Source organism: Anopheles nili, chromosome 2 (genome assembly GCF_943737925.1).
Source record: "Anopheles nili chromosome 2, idAnoNiliSN_F5_01, whole genome shotgun sequence".
NCBI lineage: Eukaryota > Metazoa > Arthropoda > Insecta > Diptera > Culicidae > Anopheles > Anopheles nili.
The window spans coordinates 72,329,614-72,349,917 of record NC_071291.1 but is presented as its reverse complement, the minus strand read 5'-3'; the positions used below and the strand labels follow the sequence as shown (position 1 = coordinate 72,349,917).

The window sequence follows — 20,304 nt, the reverse complement described above, 5'->3', positions numbered from 1 at the left end:
AAGCCAAATGAGCACATGCGAGATCCGAGTGAACCTATCTTAAACGATACCCGTCGAACTGCGTATGTCATGCGATTTGATAATTATAAAATGCATCACCAGTCTGTTAAGCGCGGAGTTTTTGATAAACAATTTTTAATAAAGTTTTTTTGTTCAAGAAACGTAAACCACAGTCACAGTTATCGCTTGTGGAGAGAAAAGTGGGACAATGTTTATTGTAAAACGTTAAGCTTAGCGTTAATTTGCGTTAGTGCGCTTAAAGGTACAGATCGAAGTCAATTCGCGCTGCCGAGTAAAACCGAGCGTCATCGCTTTCGACTTTTCGCACGAAAGCTCCACTCGTGAAGCGGCCTTCTTCGGCGTACTTTTGCATCTGTTCCGTTGTGTACGGCCCGTGCACCTTTTCCGCGTCCTGCTGCTCTTTGTATTCCCACATAAGTGTCTTTGCTTTTGTGCTTTCCGTGTCAGCAGCGGAGGAAGAATCATTATGCGAGGCTTCTGATCCCTTTGCCGAATTGGGTCCATTTTCGCTACCGAAAGGAACGTTGAGTTTGCTTTGTTCACGACTGCCGAAATCGTCCGCATACATGTCTAGCTCGTCCCCGTTCCCAGCAGTGGCGACGGCATTTTTCTTATCAGCATCGGCCACTTTCTTCTCTATCATCTCAAACGTTTCCTCGTACACGTCCATGTTGCCAGTGTTGGTAAGTATATCGTTCGAAAGAGCGGTTAACTTTGTTATTTTGGCACTGGCGTCATCCGGTGATTGGCCCGCTTTCTTCATCTTCCAGCGCTGGGCCGTCGTTAGCTTTGCCGTGCCTTTACCCAACCTTTGCAAAGTCCGCTTGACAGTCTCTTTGGGTTCCATCAGTTCCAGCATTTGCCGATAAGTGGCTATATCATCAAATTTGCTATCTCCACCTGCGGGGGTTTCATCGTCTTCGTCCGAGTCGGAATCCGCTAACCCACGGTCTTCACCCTTGTCGGGCTTTTCCTTATAGTTTGGATCGTTCTTAAGTTTCACCCAGTCGATGTTATCCAACCAGTGATCCTTCACGTCGACCGATTTTTTCCACAAATAGTGCCCGTCGACGTCAAAATGGCCTTCTTCCATCTCTTCCTTCATGTTAAACGGTGTGAATTTCATTTCGCCATCTGTGCGAGCAATCCCGTCTTCCTCGCCGACGATTTTTTCATCATCCAATACATTATATCTTGCACGAGTAAGAAAAATGTTAAAAATTTACATCAGAACTTCTAATTTGCAATTTCTACTATGATAGACATACGAAACTTACGGTGCATCATCGCCGCTATCGTCTTCCTCGTCCGAATCGAGAGTATGCTTACTGGTTGATGGTTGATTATTCTGCTTGTCCCGTACCAGATCATCCAGATAATTGTCTTCCTCTACCACGTAGCACGCTTTACGTTTCGACATTTCAGTTCCAATTCACGTTTCCTTAAAGTATAAAGCAAAAACTTTTTTCCAAACAAGAACCGCCAATTTTCTATTTAAGCGTAGCACTGAACATAAACAAATGACCACTGCGAAACTGTCAGAAGCGTATCGAGCGAAAAACCCTGTGAAAAAGTTGTTTATGTTGCATCAAGTAAAACCGTTCATATTTTGGATATTTATTTTAAATTTAACTACCCAAATGTTACCAAATAATTAATGAATTTTGAAAAATCTCCGATACGTTTGAACAAAAAGTAACAAATCATAAATCGGAGAATCACGAGACAAAAGGATCAATTATCCAAAGGTAACAACCAACAGCGTTTATGCTAAAAAATTCAATGCACATCTAAGAATGATATCTTCGATATTCTACGTTCATAGCTTCTCGTGTTCGAGATTTAGGTAGCCAACTAGTCAAATTATAGTCTAAAGAGCCTGTTACAGCCTCTAGCGTCGGAAGAAGTAAGTTCAGTAGTAGTAGTAGTAGTAGTACAATGTATATTTCGTAAATAATTTGTGTTTTTGATACATTGGTAGTGAGAAGAACAAGAGATACAGCGCTTTACGCTTTGCAATTGTGAAACATAATTGTTACAGTAAGCAATTTGCTTACTTATTAGGAAAGAAGTAAGTTCAATAGGATTTTCATTAAATATATAAAAAGATTCCACATTATGGTACATTCAAAAATATCACGCCGAGATATTTTTAAGCACTTTTGCTATAGATTAATGTGATATCGCACGAAATGTTTAAAACACGTAAACGAATATATGTTGGATTTTGTTTATTTGTTACTTTTACTTCTAATGATCATTGGGTACAATATTAACAAGTAGAAACAATACTACATCGTACACGTGTTCCATTCAACCAACCCTGATCTACCGATAATATTAATGGATTCCTTTCCTACGCTATGTGAGGTACTCGATCAAATAGAATAATAACGAATCGAGCCTTTGCTCGAAGCAGCATGCAGGACCAGTGTTTCGAATAGTGCAATGGCTATCAGTCATACTTTTTTATTCTTTCAGCGGCAATTTGTTTCACAAATGGTTGAAAGAATCCTAATCTGTAATCGTATCTGGCTAAGATATTGTTCTCATCACTCACCAAAAGTAATTTTAAATGTTCAAGTTCGTTTGCTTCGGAAAGGCGCTGCATCATCCGACCTATGCTGATGTTAAGTAGTAAAAAAGCTTCCTAGAGTGCATTTTAGCCTCTCCTCGCAATACCCTCGGTGCAAGATCTCGCACTTAGTTGAGCTTTTTCTTTTCAGGCACAGCGGGAAAGAGTGCACCCCGAATCTTTCCGACTACCTCCGTGAAGATGATTGTACCGACAAACACCAATGTGGTACCGATCCAGTGATAAACGGTGAATGGATTGCTGAAGTACACGATGGAGAACAGCAGAGAGACGAACTTGCGCAACGTCACGACGAGCGTAACCGTCAGCGAGGAGCATTCTGTCGTCAGGACGTATACGGAGCTGATGCAGACGTACTGCGTGAGCACGTTACCCAGCAGATACAACCAGGTGATGGGCACTGACAACCCCAGCATGGCGATCGGCTGCAGAGGGCTAGCATTTGCAAGCTGAATGTGCTCCCAAATGTTGCCCGCGAGCAGGGCAAAGAACGGCAATGGCAGTAGATGCGTGTAGAACAGCGCTTCCTTCGGGTGTTTGCCGTATCGTTTGTACAGGACTTCCTGGTAGAGCCCCATCCGGGCGGACACAAATAACGCCAGCGTGAGCAGGGCGATTCCGAGCGTCCACCAGAAGAACACCGCCATCGGATCCTCGTCGGCGGCGTTTTTCACAACCTGTGTGCTCTGCACTTTCGTACCAGACACGATCGTGCAAACGACGATACCGAATGTAATCATGCCTACGGACAGGTATTTGGAGAAATCGTAACGTTTCTTCAGGATCAGGATGCCCATGATCATGTTTGCGATAAGAGAACCAGCGCGGAAGATCATGTGAAGCGGCATGGGAATATTGAAATCGAACGCGTAGTTGTTGCACACACTGGCGACGAAAAACATCACCACCAGGATGGTGTAGTCCTTTAGGCCGATCCGTGGCCTTACGGTTCCGCATTTTGATGTGAACAGGAATCCCTCGAGCGCGATGAGCAGGAACTGCAGAAAAGTGATCAAGTTGCCTGAACCGGGATCGATCCTGGAGGAGTACAATTGATGAGAAAGGAATGTAAGTATTTGTCGTGTTATTTTCTGCCTCGTAACCAATTAATTCATTCAAAAAAGGTTGACTAAACTGTGTTGATGATATGATTATATTGCACGACGGGTGAGGGTAATGATTGTGCGATTTAAAAGCACATGCTACACGTTCTCCGAGCACATGCTACACGAGTTATCGCTTGCAATGCTTATCAGCGATGCTTTTTAAGGGAAAAAATTTGGTCTCCAAGGAAAAGGAGGGCATTCGTCTATTAGTACAAGAAAAAGGAAGAATTGGGCAGAACAAAATATTGCTTTGACAGTGATGGTAAAATCGAAAAGCTCAGTTATCGACAACGACATACGCTTTAACATTTGTACGTTCAAAACATTTTTTTCTTTACCTGCCCTTACTGATCTGATAGTAAATTATAGAAAGGTAACGTAAAAATTGCTGCTACTTTCAACTTGTTGTTAACGTTGTCTAACTTGTTTTACATTTTAAGATTCTCATTTCAACCTTTACGCACAGTTAGCACGTTGGCCTGCGTTACGGATGGGTAGTTGTTGACACAAATAATATAATACACACACGTGCCCTTACAGTCTATCTGTCTCTCTTAAGTACCTATCTCTTGTGTGCAATTGCATCTATGCCCTCATAGTGCACCGTCATGCATGCTGGCGTGTATGCAACTTAACAGTTCCCATAGACATTAAAGGCTTTTGAATGATGTTAACGCTTTTCATTTCAACGTCGACTCAGTTACTGTCCTTGAACAAGAAGAAACCTAATCATATATATAATTTTAGTTCGTCACACTGTTCGTCACAGAACAAGTAAACTCTTTATGTGCCTTAACATTTTAAACAATTAGGCTTATTGTTGTGAAGTAGTAGCTATAAGGAAATATTATGTATTTACAATGAACGAATAAGGGTGGTTTATAAATATCGTCTCTGTTCCTTTTTATCTATTTGCTCGTATTGTGGGGTTGCAGCGAGAGTACTAACACTACAAGAGAGCAGATTGCGAATATGATAAACGCCCCGGTGTGGCGAAACAGCTGATACGCTTGATTCAAACACGCTGCTTCAAGGCACATGTTTCGCGATCCTCGCGTTATCAACGATTCGTCCTCAACCGGTTTGTCCCTCACGGTCAATGAAGATGGACGAGCGTACAAGGCAAAGAGAAAAGAGAGTCGCATTTGTGCGAGAGAATGATGCCAGCACGCAACTTAAGCCCCCGATAGTTACATAATTTTGTTCCACAAACTTTAACAACAAAAAAGCGCCTACAGGTGGATGGTTGCTGAGCATCACAGCAAAAAAAAACACTTACTTAACTAGCAGCTCGAGGAAGACAACGTTGCTACAGCAACCGACGAACACCATCACGATGGCCACGGCGGCCTTAAGATTCGTCATCTCGTACTAATACGGATTTCCACGCGGAAAACTCGTCACTACACCACGCCGGTTCGCTTCCCAAATTTCAACTGGTCGTTTTTTTCCCGCTGTTCCCGTACAACCCGTTCGAAAGTGGTTCAAGTTCACGCACACCGCACCCGAACCGATAGAGATGTGCAGCACAAGTGTGGCAACCTTCTTGGGGCAAACCACGAACCGGTCCGCGATCGAGGAACACCTGAGCGGAATGCGCGCTCGTGGCCGTTTTGGCAAACGTTTGCTCTTCGCAACGTCGCCCGGTTTTGACGCCCGAAATTAGTTCCGCCCTTGTGTCAGCGTTGTTGTTTCAAATGTATCGCATTACGTGAGCCTGCGTCGTGAAGGTGTGTTTGCCTTTGACGAAAAGGCGTACTTGTGCGATCGCGCGCTGCGGGTACAGATCTACCGCTCGATCAGTTGATACGACGGCGAATAGAACCCCACACTCGGACAATTGCTGATGTTGAACGACTGTCGGCAGATGACGGTTACGATTGGTGTTGTAGCTCGGCCGTGTATCTACCGGTGGTCACTCTGATACGCTGGAATTTGTTTAGCTGTGGTCGTCTCGCTTTAGCGTGCGCTTAATTTAGAAAATCATTCCCGGACGCGGTGCCGCGGTCAATATTTGATGATTGTAAAGATGAAAGTCACGCTCGCGGGCTGGGAGCGAGGGAGCAAACACGCGGTTATACGGTGTAATAAAACATCAAGAGAGCGAGAAAAAATACCACGACCGAAAAAACACAAACCGCCTGCTGGGTGGTTGGTGGGTGGTGAGCTCGCGAACTCGCGGAGACAAACTGCTTCACTCTATCAATCAATTTATCACACGAAACTGACACCTTAGCTCCGCCATTAGAAACTAGGAAATGACGGGTCGGTCAAGGACGGCACTGTCGCTTTCCGAGTGATTGTTTTAGCGCGTTCCCAATTAAAATGTAATTTTAGTCGCCGCTGCACTTACACGTACGCATGCATACAGAAGTGCATGCAGTTTGACGTTGCAGTTGCTTGTAAATAAACAGCCGTCACTTGGTTGCACAGTGGGCAAACGATTCATTAGCGAGGATTATTTCAATCATGAAATTTGCTGTATTAAATCAGTTAACTTATACCATTCCTTACAAAATTTCTTCAGTCACACTTAAGAATGAAAATTAAATATTTTTGTTAGAAAAAATCAACATATTTGTTGATAGATTGAGCAGTAAAGTCTCGATGAAGAATTGAATTGGCCCACCACTAGGTACAGTGCTGCCAGACTTGAAAGATTTAAAACGAATGCATTATTTGGCCGGTTGCATTTAATGCATGCAATTGAATCATATTACGTTTCATAATACAACAAAAAAAATGTATTTCCTATATTTTTCTGTAATTTTTTTCAGCTTTTAAACAACGTAAATCGATTTATATTCAGGTAAAATGGCTGTTCTCTAACAAAAACGTTAAATGGTTGTTCAAGACAGAACTTTGAATAGCTTTTAATAAATTATGCAAGCTCTCTCACGACACGAAATCAAATAGCGATGTACTCGTGGTCATGCGTACAGAAACGTTTATCGCTTCCTGAAACGTGAAATTAACTCCTCACACCTCAACAATCCCCGGATCTCGGGGAAAGGACGTGCTGCTCAGCGGTAAACAAAATCGGTGTGATAAGGGGCTTACTGTTTCCCGACACCCTTCGGTCATTTAGATGAGCCGTGTCCGGCGTGTCCGATTTTTTCCGTCTGAGGTGTTATCATAAATCAAACGATCGACACAACGGCTAGAATTGAGGCCGGTTGGCACGTAGTGGCCAGTGCAATGTGCAACAACGGATGCGATCATGCCCGCGAAATGCCCGACTTTCTCTGCTCTTGGAACAAAGGATTATATTTTTACATTGTAGCACAGGGGTGACGACAAAGCAGACTTAAGTACTAATGGGAATAAATTTCGGAGTTCAAACGGAGGTAGGCTTTTTTTTAAATTCTGTTTAACATATTTACATACCAAAATTTTCAATGTTTTGACAAACCATTTGCAATCACTCTATTTCGTCGATGAAAAGCTCTTCTTTCCGCGACACGATATATTTCCATCAACCCTTTCCACTTTAGGGTCTTCCTATAGATATTGTCCCAAGACACGCGGCAGCACGCCCTTTATGTCAATGTACGACCCGCGATGTTACTTAGCAGAGGAAAACGAAAGTTTCCTGACGATCTGGTTTTGCGCGCACATGCACTTGTACTTGCACAGGCATCAGCCGATGTCGGCCATGTGTCGACGCCAGGAGCCGGTTACATTTCGCGGTACGGTGTACGTTACGGCACGTTGCATAACTACAATGCCAAAGTCGAGACGAAACCGACGAATGCGAGCATAACGCGTACGAGTAGAGCTTGCATATTCGACTAACCATTCGATTCAAAGGAGGAGCTTGGAGAGAGAAGTAAGGCTTCCAACGAGAACATTTCCAGTGAAATATGCATTTACGACTCGGAATACTCTTTATAGTAAACCGCTGCAAGCGCTTCAGAACGTACCGCCTTTCCGACTGCATGCATTCGGATGCACTTTTGGCACGTGAGTTTTTTGTAATACTTCGTACGACCACCATTGCGGCCATTAAGGACACCCATTTACGAGCGAAGGCTACTACAAGGCGTCATCTTTTCTACGGCTTCACCGGCTAATGCAGGCCGCATAAATGTCATTAGCTCCGGAATTGGAACCACGTATCGGTTACCACGTGTTCAAACTGAAGCGCGAAACTGGCACATCTAGCCCATCGTTTCCGTGAACCGTACAGTCGCTTCTAGCCAGCGATATGTTCTGATGTCCGTGACTGTTTTTAATTTGAAATGTTCGTCCAATCTGCCTGTCGCTAAGTGCATAAATTTCATTGTAATCCGCCGTGCGTTAATGAATTTTAAACGGACCAACCACAAGCACGTGGTTTCGGCATCGAGCCCCGAAAGAATCCCTCTAAATGACCGGAACCGACCTCTACATATGGAACCGTATACTGAACAGATAGGAATATTACCGCACTTTCCACTTCGCTGAATGGCGAAAATTATCAAAGTGCATCTGAAGCCAGCTTTTGATAAGCGACCATCGTTTAGGATTAGAATTAACGGGAACATTTTTGCACCTCTTTTTACGGGTGGTGCATCTTTTTGTTGTGCGTTTTTGGTAGCGAATCATTGGCGTGAAAACCCCGCACCACGGGACGTTGCGTTGTCCTAGGTTATGCTTGACTGACGTTCGGCTTTCCGGCGGCTTTCGGGAAAAGGCTCTCGATGTCGTGTCCGTTCCGGTGGCGGTGGGGTCGTTGGACGTTGATCAGGACATGGCAATGCGTACCGAAGCCGTACATATGCGTCAACCGTCCCCTATGATTATGGGCCGACACTCGGCCAAGCAAACTGCAGCTCAGTTACTCTTCGTCCGGTGCAGCGTTCGCATGAGCATCAACCGCTATTACCGCGGGTAATGTGACATTTAAAACTGAAGGACCTATTTCCTATTTGGCCTCCCTTGGGATTGCACATTCCAAGAAGCCATGCAGACAATGGATCCGGATTTTTTGAACTCGTTTGCATGTGGATTTGTGTGTGATGTTTCACAATTAGTTTAGTGGTGTTACAGCAAAAGCGAGAAGATCTATTAGTGGATATATTTAAACAAAATAAGCTCTACGTTGGCATATAAATAGTTTTATTCGAAAAAGTGCGTTAGTTGACATGCTGCCATGCTCCAAACTCCATGGCAACCGTGTCCGACATTGTGTTCAACCGACGAGCGATGGAATTGAGAGATTTATGCCTACTTTGTCGTACGCACTGGAGAGGCAGAACGAGCTCATGTGTTGAGGCACAGTGGGAAAGAGATAATAACTGGGGAGCTCGTGAGGCATGAGTTGGATAAAACTTTCAAATGTGGAAGCTTGTAAAAAAGATACAATGGAGATTTTCTACAGAAAATATGAATCTTTTTCAAAAGGTTTTTGCATTAGAATCTTCCTTAAATGGCTCAACAACCGTTGCGCGGTCAAGGCCTTTCTTGGGAGGATTTGTAAAGATTTGATCCCAAAATTATTCGTGTGATTGAAACGCGCGCAAACGCTTTCGGCTATCAAGTTCCTCATCATTAATTAGAATACAGTTAATGAGGATTGATAATACAGTTTTCAATGAAATCAATTTGAAAAGTTATAAATCTTTCATATTTTCAAAAAAATAACTATAAGACTTTTTGTATAAAAAAACGTGTGTTTGATTCAAAATTTTTTCTTGATAATTTGTTGCTTAAACCTGATCTTCGAATGAAACCTTTTCCTATCCCACTGTGCGCTCTCGACAAGTCCCACGGAGAGGCTCCAACTTTTGGAGAAGTGCACGATACCAGCAGTATTTATTGATAAACATTCCGTCCCGCCTGGCAGTCGCTTGGCTACACAAATTTCTATGTATTAATCGTGATAAGATTAGAATTATTAGCAGAACCTTGAAAACGAACACGAGAACAACGTTTAATAACCGATATACAGTAAGAAGCGAATATTTTATCTCATACTGTAATACGTGAAAAGTGAAAAAATCGACGATTTACAAAAAGTTGGTTCGCTGGGCATGCTGTAACTTCAAGAATGACCAGTAAAAACTTATTGTTGCAGTGGTTAGCACGATTTCTAGCAGGTGATTGTTAAAAACAGAAACATTTAGTGTATAAATCAGTGCCAGCATCATCATCATCATCATCATCGTCGTCTTCGTCAGCTTAGTGACAGCTCGCGCCATCCACCCCTTTCTCGCGGCATATCCCGCAATTTGGTCTGGTGTGCGTGAGCGTCGGTTCAGCGAAATCTAGGGGTTGGTTACCCGCGAATACTAGATAGATACACGTGTGCCATCGTTCGCGTGTGGCTGTGTTCAACCCCTAGCATTAATCATCCCCCGTGCTTTGTTGGGTGGAAAGCCGGACTCTCTTCGGTGGGCTTTTGCGTTGTGGCTGGCGGTGGTATTTACAAACGAATTTTTGTTGGCGTTGCATGCGTTTCATCAGCTGTTGAAGGTGTGAAAGCATCGGTGCTCGTGCTGTGTGCGGTTCCAATGAGCGTATATTCGGCAGGCAGGAAGCGCGCTATGACCGACAGGATTTGGTTGAACAGTGATTGAGTAAAGTAAGTACAGCTAGTATTCACGGCTTGGTAACGCCACTGCCGATTAACTAACAGACACTACTCTCGACAACATATGCATATTGCGGCATTCTTTGTATCAAAAATAATGAACAAAGAATATATTGCAAATGGTTGCTGGGAACAACTTCCTGTTTTTTTTTACTATAAAATAAGTCACGTTTGTGTCAAGTGTTTTCGCCGGTGCACAATGATGTAGGGGTTGAATCAGCCATGTGATGCCGAATGTGCCACAAGCTGTTTGTGCCATATTTCGTAATGATGTTTTTACTGCAATGTGCTACTGTACAATAAAAACACTTTATTAATGGCTTTGGTAATTTGCGCAATGGGTAATTTATTTGTAATACAGATAGTTATCGGTTTAAATTAAACAGTGGGATAGATAAGGAGACAGTGGTCAACTTGCTAACACATTGCACCAGCTTTCAACCCTTAGGGTATTCAAAATATGTAAAAATATTCACATATCCCTTGAAATATTGATTTTTCATGAAATTTATCAGGTTCTGTTTGCTTTTTGGGGTACCTAGTAGCAATTGGGAAATAACTGATATTAATCGACAATTCATTGTATGCGTCCAATGTGTGTCGAGAAGGGAAATAAGTTACCCACATCTGGTACAGATGGTTGCGTCGCTTATCAATAATTTATGGACTTCCTTCCACCGCCTCTGCAGATCAACAAACATGTCCAGCACCGGAAGCAAAGCCCCACTAGCGAACGGCAGCACAACAGTTCACCGGTATGGGGCGACGGCGGACTCCAAGACGGTAGTGCCGGCGGTGAACGGCATCGAAACACACCAGGCCGCTGATCCTGGTTCCCCGGTTGATATGGAGCGCGCCCAGCTTGAAAAGCGCTCCACGCTAAGGATGTGCGAGAAAATCGGTTACGGGTTGGGCCACGTGTACAACGATTTGTGCGCCGGGATTTGGTTCAGCTACACGCTGCTGTTTATGCAGGGTGCACTTGGCATGCCGGCGGTTGAGGCCGGAGCGATGGTGATGCTGGGACAGGTCGGAGACGCCATTGCAACGCCGATCGTGGGCCTGCTGACAGATCGGTATGGGACGAAAAGGCAGTGGCATATAGCAGGTATGTTACAGGATGCATCCTTCCTCCAATGCCTTCTGATGTGCGGTTTCTGCTCGTTCTAGGTACTTTCATAGTATTTCTAACATTCCCGATGATATTCTCCCTGTGTCCGTGGTGCACGGTCGCACCGCACTGGTGGGAAATCGTGTACTTCGTGATTGTGATACTTGCGTTCCAGTTCGGCTGGCCAATCGTGCAGGTGACGCACCTGGCCATGATTCCGGAGCTGTCTCGCACCCAGAAGGATCGCTCGGATCTAACTGCCATCCGGTACTCGGTGTCCATCGTGTCCAACGTGGTGGTGTACATCGTCACGTGGGCCGTACTACGCAGTCGCACCAGCACCGACAACCAGATCGGACCGGGTGATGCGTACCGGTTTCGGGTAAATGGATTTCGAAAGGAAGCAGCATTTCAATTGAAGAAATATGTTTTAACGCGCAAAACGTATTTCCTTTCCGTAGGACATTTCACTTATCCTCACGCTGGTAGGTGTCTCCATGTCAGTATTGTTCAACTTTTCGCTAACGTTCAGTGGATACGAACATCGGCGAAATACGGCACTCCAGCACAATGTCATCCGATCGACTGGGCCAACAACCGAGACGGATCTCGAGCGGGAATCGTTGTTGGATGCGGACCAGCGACAAACAAACGGTGGTGTTCGACATACCGTTCCATCGCAGCTAGCTGGATCTTCCAGCGCGCCAGACACGATCGTGCACCGTAAACCAAAGAAAAATTTCTTCAAATCTCCCTTGCTGTATCAGAACGCTTTGCTGTAAGTGATTGCTTTGAAAACGTTTTCATAACCAATGTGTATACTCACAGCTTCTCATTACCCTGTCGTAGGTATGTTTTTTCGAGGCTCTTCATGACTACTTCGCTGGTGTACATGCCACTTTGGCTGGACGAACGAGCTTACCAACCAGATGTGACCCCAGCAGAGAACAACGCCAACGTCGAGCACCTGGCTACGGTGCCATTGGTGTCGTTTCTGGCTTCCTTTGTGGCATCCTTACTGTTGAAGTACAGCAATCGGTTCGTCAGCAACAGTCTGGTGTACTTTATTGGATCCGTAATCAGTATAAGCGTGTGTCTGTGGATAGCCTTCACGCCCCCCTCGGTATCATTCAGTACAGTGGCACTATTCCTGATCGCATCCCTATTTGGCGCCGGCAGCTCTATTACGATGATCAGCAGCCTATGCATCACAGCTGACATGATCGGGAAGCACGCGGACCAAGGAGGCTTTATCTACTCAGCCGTCACGTTTGCGGACAAACTGATTACGGGGGTCGTTGTAGTAATCATCGAGTCGGTGTATGTGTTGCGAAAATGACTGACAATATCTTTCCTTGGTTCTCATATTTATTGATTGAACTGTTTATTGTGTTTTAGGAAATGCCGTGATCGATCCGATTGTCCGGAGTATTACAAGGGAGTGCTGTCGTACGGCTGTGGATTAGCGGCAATTTTGGGGTGCCTTACGTTAGCGACTTTACTGTGTACCACCGCATCTTCTCGTCGGCGAATTCGGTAGTCATCCTTAGCACACTCACCACGCTAAACGGAGGAGGCTCATTTAAGTTTTCTGTTAAAACTGTTTTTTTTTATCCTAAATTTATCTTTATACTGTTAAGTAGCAGGTTTTATTAAAAGAAATAAATTTTATAAAATGAGTCCCGAGTTTTATTATGCTTTAAAAATTCAATAAAAATCATATTGTGAGATACTAGTAAGTATTTGAGTATTCCTTTTCCTGCGTTTAATTATTAAATACATGTTAAATTTGAATTTGGTTTAACCCCTTGCGTGCCAAGCGTTTTTTTAGGAAAGTGCACAAAATGCCACGATTCAAGCGATTCTTGCTCATACGTCAGAGCCTCGGTTGCACTGGCTCTAATTCTTAACGTTCTACGTTTGTGATGAATTTTTGGTTTTCTTTGTGTTCATTCGTATTTCTGTTTGGTCATAAATGTAATAGGTGGGAATAATAGCTGTTCTAAATATTCAAAAATTGCACTTTAAAATTAAGCGTTTTTGCCGTAACCCAAAAATGGGTAACATGGCGTTTTGTAAAAATTTACATCACCCACTTTTTGGGTGATGTGGCACTCAAAGTGTTAAAGCATGCTAAATTTGAAGGAATAACCACCGAAAGGAGAAATAACGATTTAGTTACATCCACACCAAATGTCTTGCGGGTTGCCTACTGTCAACTAACCAACGTCACAACGATCGGAACGTCAGTCGGGATGGCAGCACTGGCATTGTTTTTTTGTGATTATTCTTTTCCTCCTCCACTGATTGTTGATAATTCTGAAACACATCCCTGCGCGTAGCAATAGAAGTAGTCCGTCGAATAGTGTCTTGAAAGGCAGGGCCGAACTAGCGACAGTAGGCCAGTATACTAGTGCGTCTCCTAGTGCAGGTCCATGCATGGTGCTCCTGTGCAAATATTATTCTCTTTTAGCAATGTCGGTCACTCGCGTAGGGGTAACCAAAACTATAGCGCAGGAGGTAGTTTAGTGAGATTCGGGAATTTTTCTTCGCTCCCTCCACCCACTTAAGTGCAGGCGAGAGACTTGTGATTAGTGGCGTGTCTGGAAAAGGTGCCGAGTGGTGTTTCGTTGCAGTATCTGCCTATGAAGGCGTAAGTTTGCGTTCGTGCGTAGGATGAAAACGTGGAACAAACCCATCTGCATCCGAAGTGTGGGATAGTAGCTGTCTAATAGAAGTGCTCAGAAAAAAAAACATTCACGTAAAGTTGCCCAACTATTCGTCATTAGCATACGCCACATACACGGCAGCGCTTTGCTCGATGCACGGGAGCCAGAACAAAACGGCACCAAAGTCTAGTTTCCCCTTCCTCTGAAAAAAAAAGAAAAAAAACGAAACAAACGAGCTTACACACCCGTAATGAACACCGTCCCTTCAACTGCGCCGGCCACCAGCCACAAACGGTAATCGCTTTTAAGTCTGCGCCCGCCAAAGGCGAATGTTGACCTCTTCACTCGACGACGCTGGCAGAGTCGTCTCCAGTGACGCTCTCGGATGTTATCAACGTCTTGCGGAGTAGGCCGGGTCATTCCATCACCGAACTAGCGCACCAGGAGAGAAGACCGACCAGGAGAAAGGAGTCGCCACTCCCACACATTCGTGCATCGAAGCGCATCACGCGCGCCCAGCCGCCACTGCAAGGATGCACTTTTCGATACCGAGCACGCAGGAGTTTGCATCCGACGGGAGCGGATCGTCTTATACGGTACGTAACGGGGATCCAACGAGGGGGGCGAGGGAGGGGTGGGGGGATGATCGCTTTGCCCAAGTAGCGCCGCATTGTGTGGTGTAGTGGGATTTATCCAATTAAATTTACCCCCGTTGGCTTTCGTTGGCCAACGCCGGCACACAATTGATTGGTCTATTGCTGCTACACGCCGGCTTTCGCTCTGATTGCTTCCTTGTCCGGAACGGCCAAGGCGGATTGCGGAGGAGCCGAAGATCATGCACACCCGCTCTGGTTTCCCCCAATCCGCCCTTGGTTTTAATTTTCACTCCAAAGCCGCGGGAATAGCCCGTTGGTTTTTTGCGTTTCATCCACTCGAGGTCCGTTCGAGTGGCGTGATGGAAGCCGCAGCTCTCACCATCCGCCCTCTGTTCCAAGCGGCCCCTAGGGAAGTTGCGTTCCAGCCCCCATATCGGTCATCAACGCCCTAGCAGTTCGGTTTCCTACGCCCTTTCGATGGGTGGGGGCGAGCAAACGCATGGTGGCAGAAATGCGTGCAATAAAATGCAACCAGATAGATCGGAAAGAACCGCTTCATATCGGAGCGAGAATGGGAACAGCAAAAGGAGGGACCATTGGAGCGAACGCAGCGAGTGGGAAGTTGAATGGAAATATGCCTGCAAGGAACGCATTTTTTTACCGCCACTAGAATAAATTGTGGGGAAAATAATACTGAAACCCTTCCATCTTGCCGGGCATTTTTCCGCTGGCCTGCGTACCACCGAACCGTGTTTGTTCGATGCCGTTGGAATTATGCGGCCCGATCCGCGTTTTGGGTCGAGTCTATTTTCGGCCTTTTGGGTGAGGAAATGAATAAACAAACGTCTCTCCGGTATTACTGACGGTGCTCACGCAACGGCGTAAATGCTAAATGGACAGAAATCGATCCCACAGCCCTTGGATAATGCTGAACTGAGTCCATGAGCCGAGTCGAAAAGCAAGCCTGTTGATGGACGCACAGGATCGAAAGAGCTTGATTAATTGGCGGCTTCCGAAAGGAGCTCCGGAGCACCGCTGGACACTTCTCTTCCAGCGAACGTCGATGGGTCCTCTATCCTTCGACTCAAATGTTTGCACGATGACCGAATTAGGCATTTGGAATAAACATTTGAACCATCGGTCAGAGCACTCGCGATAAGAACCTTTGGGGTGGGTTTGGGAAGACAAAGCACAGGGTGCTTACACAAACAAGCTACAACCCATCGAACTCTGCAAAGTATAACTGCTTGCCGTCGTCGACGGGTTTAAGTACTTACTCGTTAAACTGTACGTGCGTTTTGGCTGTTTTTTTTCTACTGATGAGTAATGATGAGTTTCACGCAGTGACCGAGAAGGTAAACGACTCGTAGAAAGGATATGCACAGGGAGGCTAGAACACTTATTCGTTTAATGGTTGGATTTAAGTACTATGTCTTCAAGGTCTCCTCTGCGTATGGCACTCCTCGAACTTGCGTTCATATCCCGTCAGGCTTGAGCCGCCTTGACAGATTTCACTAGCAGCATGAAACGAATTTTTGGAACTTGAATTGAGCAATTCTCTTGCCGATGAATGAGATATATTTTCCTAGAAGAAGATACGTTCAGTGGTATAATTGATGTGACTAATTGTGCTCGTGCGCTGAAAATAAAACTACATTAATTTCGCATTTGCAGGGCTTCAACATCCACATCAATGGCAGTTTCCACTGTTGCCTTCGGTACAAGCAGCTGCACAGCCTGCACGAACAGCTGAAACGTTCCCTTCCGTCGATCGCTCTGCCCAGCTTTCCACCAAAGAAGCTGCTCTCCCTCACGCCGAACCAAATCGAGCAACGACGTATGAGCCTTGAGCGGTACATCCAACTCGGTAAGACACCACGAGGTACTTTTCTCGTTCGAAGCGAATAAAGGAATGCACCCTTTTTCCTTGTTACAGTTGGCCAGGATCCGATGCTCTGCCGGTCGGAGTTGTTGCGTGCGTTCCTGCTGAACGCCCAGCAGGAGTCTTCGTTCACCGATTGTAGCGAAGTGACGCTGGACGTCTACCTCATGAACGGGTACCGGATAGCGGCAACCGTCTATACGACCGACTGCACCAGCAAGGTGCTGGAGAAGGCGTGCGCCCTCATCGACTTGCCGCGTGAGTGCGGCTGTTACTTCGCGCTCTACCTAATGCGTAAGGAAGCGAACGGTGAACTGACGATCGCCAAGCGTCTGATGGACTTTGAGGCGCCGTACATCTCCGCCAAGCGTTGGGATGATTGCAAATTGGTGTTACGCACCAGCTATTGGGATCCGGTGTACGATCTCGAACTAATGCGGGACCGGATTGCGCTCAACCTGCTCTACATTCAGGCGCTGAGCGACGTCGAGCGGGGCTGGATCGTGACGACGCGTGATCTCAACGAACAACTGACGAACATGCAGGCGCGGGGCAGCAAGAGCGAGTATCTCGAGATCGTCCGGAAGTTGCCACTGTACGGGTGTTTGCAGTTTCCGCGCGCCAACGTCGACTACCCTGAGCCGAACACTCGCGCCACCGTGGTGCTGGGAAACAAGGAGCTCAATCTGCTCACGTTTACCGGGAAGGATATGCAGGAAACCAAATTCAAAGTCACACGCATCCGGTGCTGGCGCGTTACACCCATCCATGTCGTAAGTGAGAGTGTCGGTGTTAGAAGAGTGTGTTTTTTTTTAATTCTTCGTCCTAATGATCCCCAGAACCAGGAACCACCCTTGGCGGTCGTTCAAATTCATCCGCAACCGTCGACGCGACAACCATCACCACCGTCATCCAAGATCACGCTGGAGCTTTCCTTCGAGTATTTGATGGCGAAGAACCAGCTCAAGTGGATCACGATCTACAGCGAACAGTCGATGCTTATGTCCGTGTGCCTTCAGTCAATCGTCGATGAGTTGCTCAATCAGAAAAATGGGTCCGATCCCGCACACTTGCAGGTCAGTTAGCGGCGATAACGGGGCTGCAAATAGTGGTAGTTTCGTAACGTAACGCTCTCTATTGCAGAGTCCGCAACATGCGGAATATGCACCGCTCTCCTACATCCGACGGGATGGATCCAATCACTGCATGACGGATTCTAGTTCAACCGATACTCTCTACAATATCGTAAATGTGTGTGATTACTTACCATGAGCCGCCTTCCAAGCGTTCCCTGTGGTTTTTATTACTTTCTTTTGCAACTTTTTTGCAGAATGACTGTGGTAGCAACAATGGTACATCGAACGCCACAAACAACGGGTCTTCCTTTATCCGGCGCAAGCTAAAGGAGTTTAACACGACAGTGCGTTTTAAGAATGGCAAGGATTCCGTGCACAACGAGGCATTCGAGTGGATCGGCGATGACGATCTCTAGGACATGCGTAATCTAAACGCTAGAAGATAATGCAAATTTTGATAACGAATTTACTGCAAACACCATCGTACCATCGTAACCCGATACTGCTGTAGCCGCACGGCGAGATGCTTGTCCATATGTTTGAGTTTTTTTCCATTCCCTATTGTAGGATGCTGGTAATTTGTAGACTGTGCTAGTTTTCGTATCGTACTCCATTTATTTTCTCCCTTCCGTTTCTGTGTGGCTCGGGCACTACAGCACTGGCATTTTATGTCTGGTGGTGTTCGGATAGGTTTTCTCTCTATCTAACTTTGGATGTTAGTTATCTAGACGTGATACCTATCGAGTGGTTAAAAACTCCTCTAACTATTTTTTTTTGTATCGATATAGTGAAGTATATTGGCTCGGCGTAATATGTGTAAAAGTAGCGTGCAACCGGAAACAGCAGCATTTTGCGATTGTTTACCCAGTTGAATACGCAGATTGGGGGGGGGGGGGGGGGGGGGCTCAAGTGAATAAAACCGACCAAATGCGGTTGAAACTTCCTATTGAATCGGTTTCATTGAGAGAGACACATCCGATAGTTTTGTATCGATTTTTCGGTGGTCTTTATTATTTCAAATGGGTCTTAATTTTACGTATTTTGTCGAAATTTAGGACAACTTAGGACAAATATTGCTTCATGGGGAAATATTTTAATTTTTATGTATTATATCCCTCAGCCATAGCCCTCTGCGGCCGTAAGGATCGACGGGGATGAAAATTTTATTCTTAAAAACGGTGAAGCCAACTACCCGCGTCAACGCAACTTGTTCACCATAATGGTAGGTCGTCTCGAACATTCGCTCTGAGACAATCACTGCGCCCTCGGCTTCCGCTCTCTGGAGAAGGACCTTTTCGAATTCGTGATTTTCGCTAGGGTTTCCAGCATTGTCGGGGATGTTGTGGATGTACTCAACTCGTCCATAAATCTCACCTAACAAATCACGGTCCACCAGCTTACTTGACAAATAATCCGGACTAAGCATGAGGACATTACATCCTCTCAAGTGGAACCATCTGTATGCGTCCTCCACCGGACGTCCGTGATACTGTTGAGTTACGTCATTATAGGCGATACTCTCTGCATCGCATATTACAAGACGTCTGTTTTCAATGGGATAATCCGTAAACGTTACGTCCAAACGTGTCGGCTTGTATTTGCTATCGCGTGGTAACGATCCTCTTTTTTGGGGTATCCTTAATGATGAACGACTTCTTGCCAAGCTTTGACTGTTAACGGTACGACGTTTTATTGGAAGTAGAAGCTTCGGAGATGGCTTTCGACTATGTATCGTTTTTCCAGTGGCAGCTTTACGTGAAGTAACTACCATTATTTCGATTTAGAATTGAAAAAAGTATAAAACCAAAAAAAATATTCAGTTCAAGGCCAAATTTATAACCGCACTGTGGAACGTTTCAATCGAATTTCATAATTTTTCTAGGCACCACATGCTTACTGTGATGTTCTGCGAGTGCTTTCCACAGATTTGAAATCTGCTTGTGCTATACAATGCATATACATACTAAATAGGAAGGAATAGCAATCCATAACAAGATGCTAAAATCAACAATCAATGGTTTCATGAATAATATGATTGAAATGGATAATTGCGCGCAAATTTGTATTGAGTAAGTTTATGCTCAACATTCTGTCAAACGGGCATACCATATGTTGCCTCACCTTCGCCTACAAAATCTTCATTTACGGTCTGTGCTATAACGCGTTAGCTGTTTAGCTCATGTTAATAATGTAATTCTAGGTATTTTTAATAAGATGGATTGGCCCAAGCAACTCCAACGCACTTTTCAATCTAATTATCATCCAACAGTTTGGTCTGTGACTTGAAACGACCAGCGCCTAATGAACCTCGCTGTCACAAGCTTAGTTTGCGTCAAACAAATTCTAGCGTCACCGGCGTAGCATATGTAAACAAAGAGAGGTCTCAATGCTGAAGATGCTGTCTACACGGGAAAGACCTAAACTTTGAAAAAAAGGTCCATGTGCTGAAACTCTGTAATGTATTTGATTGTTAGCTGACTCAGTACGACAATAGATCAATAAAGATTGCACATATACGCGTCATCGGAGTTATGGAACTCTTCTGAACGAGACTAGAGTCGACGTGTAGACAGTTCTCAAGAGAGTCTCGCGTGGAGACGTATGCAAGCAAAGGCTGCGTAACCACGGTTCGCTTGCGTCTATAGCGCTCTCTTTCTCTTTCTACTTTCAACT

At 45.1% G+C, this 20,304-nt stretch overlaps 4 protein-coding genes across 4 annotated transcripts; 2 read left to right on the top strand and 2 right to left on the bottom strand.

The window, feature by feature from the left end:
- Window positions 1-205: 205 nt before the first annotated feature.
- Window positions 206-1,467, bottom strand: LOC128732113 (CD2 antigen cytoplasmic tail-binding protein 2 homolog). The gene is made up of 2 exons (XM_053825279.1): window positions 1,299-1,467; window positions 206-1,214 (listed from the first exon to the last, which is right to left on the bottom strand). Exons 1-2 carry the CDS (start codon window positions 1,439-1,441, stop codon window positions 257-259), a joined length of 1,101 nt encoding a protein of 366 aa, XP_053681254.1. The 5' UTR covers window positions 1,442-1,467; the 3' UTR covers window positions 206-256.
- A 784-nt stretch (window positions 1,468-2,251) lies between these two features.
- On the bottom strand, window positions 2,252-5,409 carry LOC128730942 (UDP-xylose and UDP-N-acetylglucosamine transporter). Its single transcript, XM_053824033.1, has 2 exons — window positions 5,003-5,409; window positions 2,252-3,655 (listed from the first exon to the last, which is right to left on the bottom strand). The coding sequence occupies exons 1-2, from the start codon at window positions 5,086-5,088 to the stop codon at window positions 2,725-2,727; spliced, it is 1,017 nt and encodes a 338-aa protein (XP_053680008.1). The 5' UTR covers window positions 5,089-5,409; the 3' UTR covers window positions 2,252-2,724.
- Window positions 5,410-10,996: 5,587 nt separating this feature from the next.
- LOC128731820 (major facilitator superfamily domain-containing protein 12-like) lies at window positions 10,997-13,141 on the top strand. The gene is made up of 5 exons (XM_053824964.1): window positions 10,997-11,405; window positions 11,468-11,790; window positions 11,870-12,186; window positions 12,258-12,728; window positions 12,807-13,141. The coding sequence occupies exons 1-5, from the start codon at window positions 10,997-10,999 to the stop codon at window positions 12,946-12,948; spliced, it is 1,662 nt and encodes a 553-aa protein (XP_053680939.1). The 3' UTR covers window positions 12,949-13,141.
- A 688-nt stretch (window positions 13,142-13,829) lies between these two features.
- Window positions 13,830-18,491, top strand: LOC128730944 (sorting nexin-17). Its single transcript, XM_053824036.1, has 6 exons — window positions 13,830-14,673; window positions 16,348-16,540; window positions 16,610-17,328; window positions 17,395-17,631; window positions 17,699-17,806; window positions 17,886-18,491. The coding sequence occupies exons 1-6, from the start codon at window positions 14,611-14,613 to the stop codon at window positions 18,045-18,047; spliced, it is 1,482 nt and encodes a 493-aa protein (XP_053680011.1). The 5' UTR covers window positions 13,830-14,610; the 3' UTR covers window positions 18,048-18,491.
- Window positions 18,492-20,304: the final 1,813 nt, after the last annotated feature.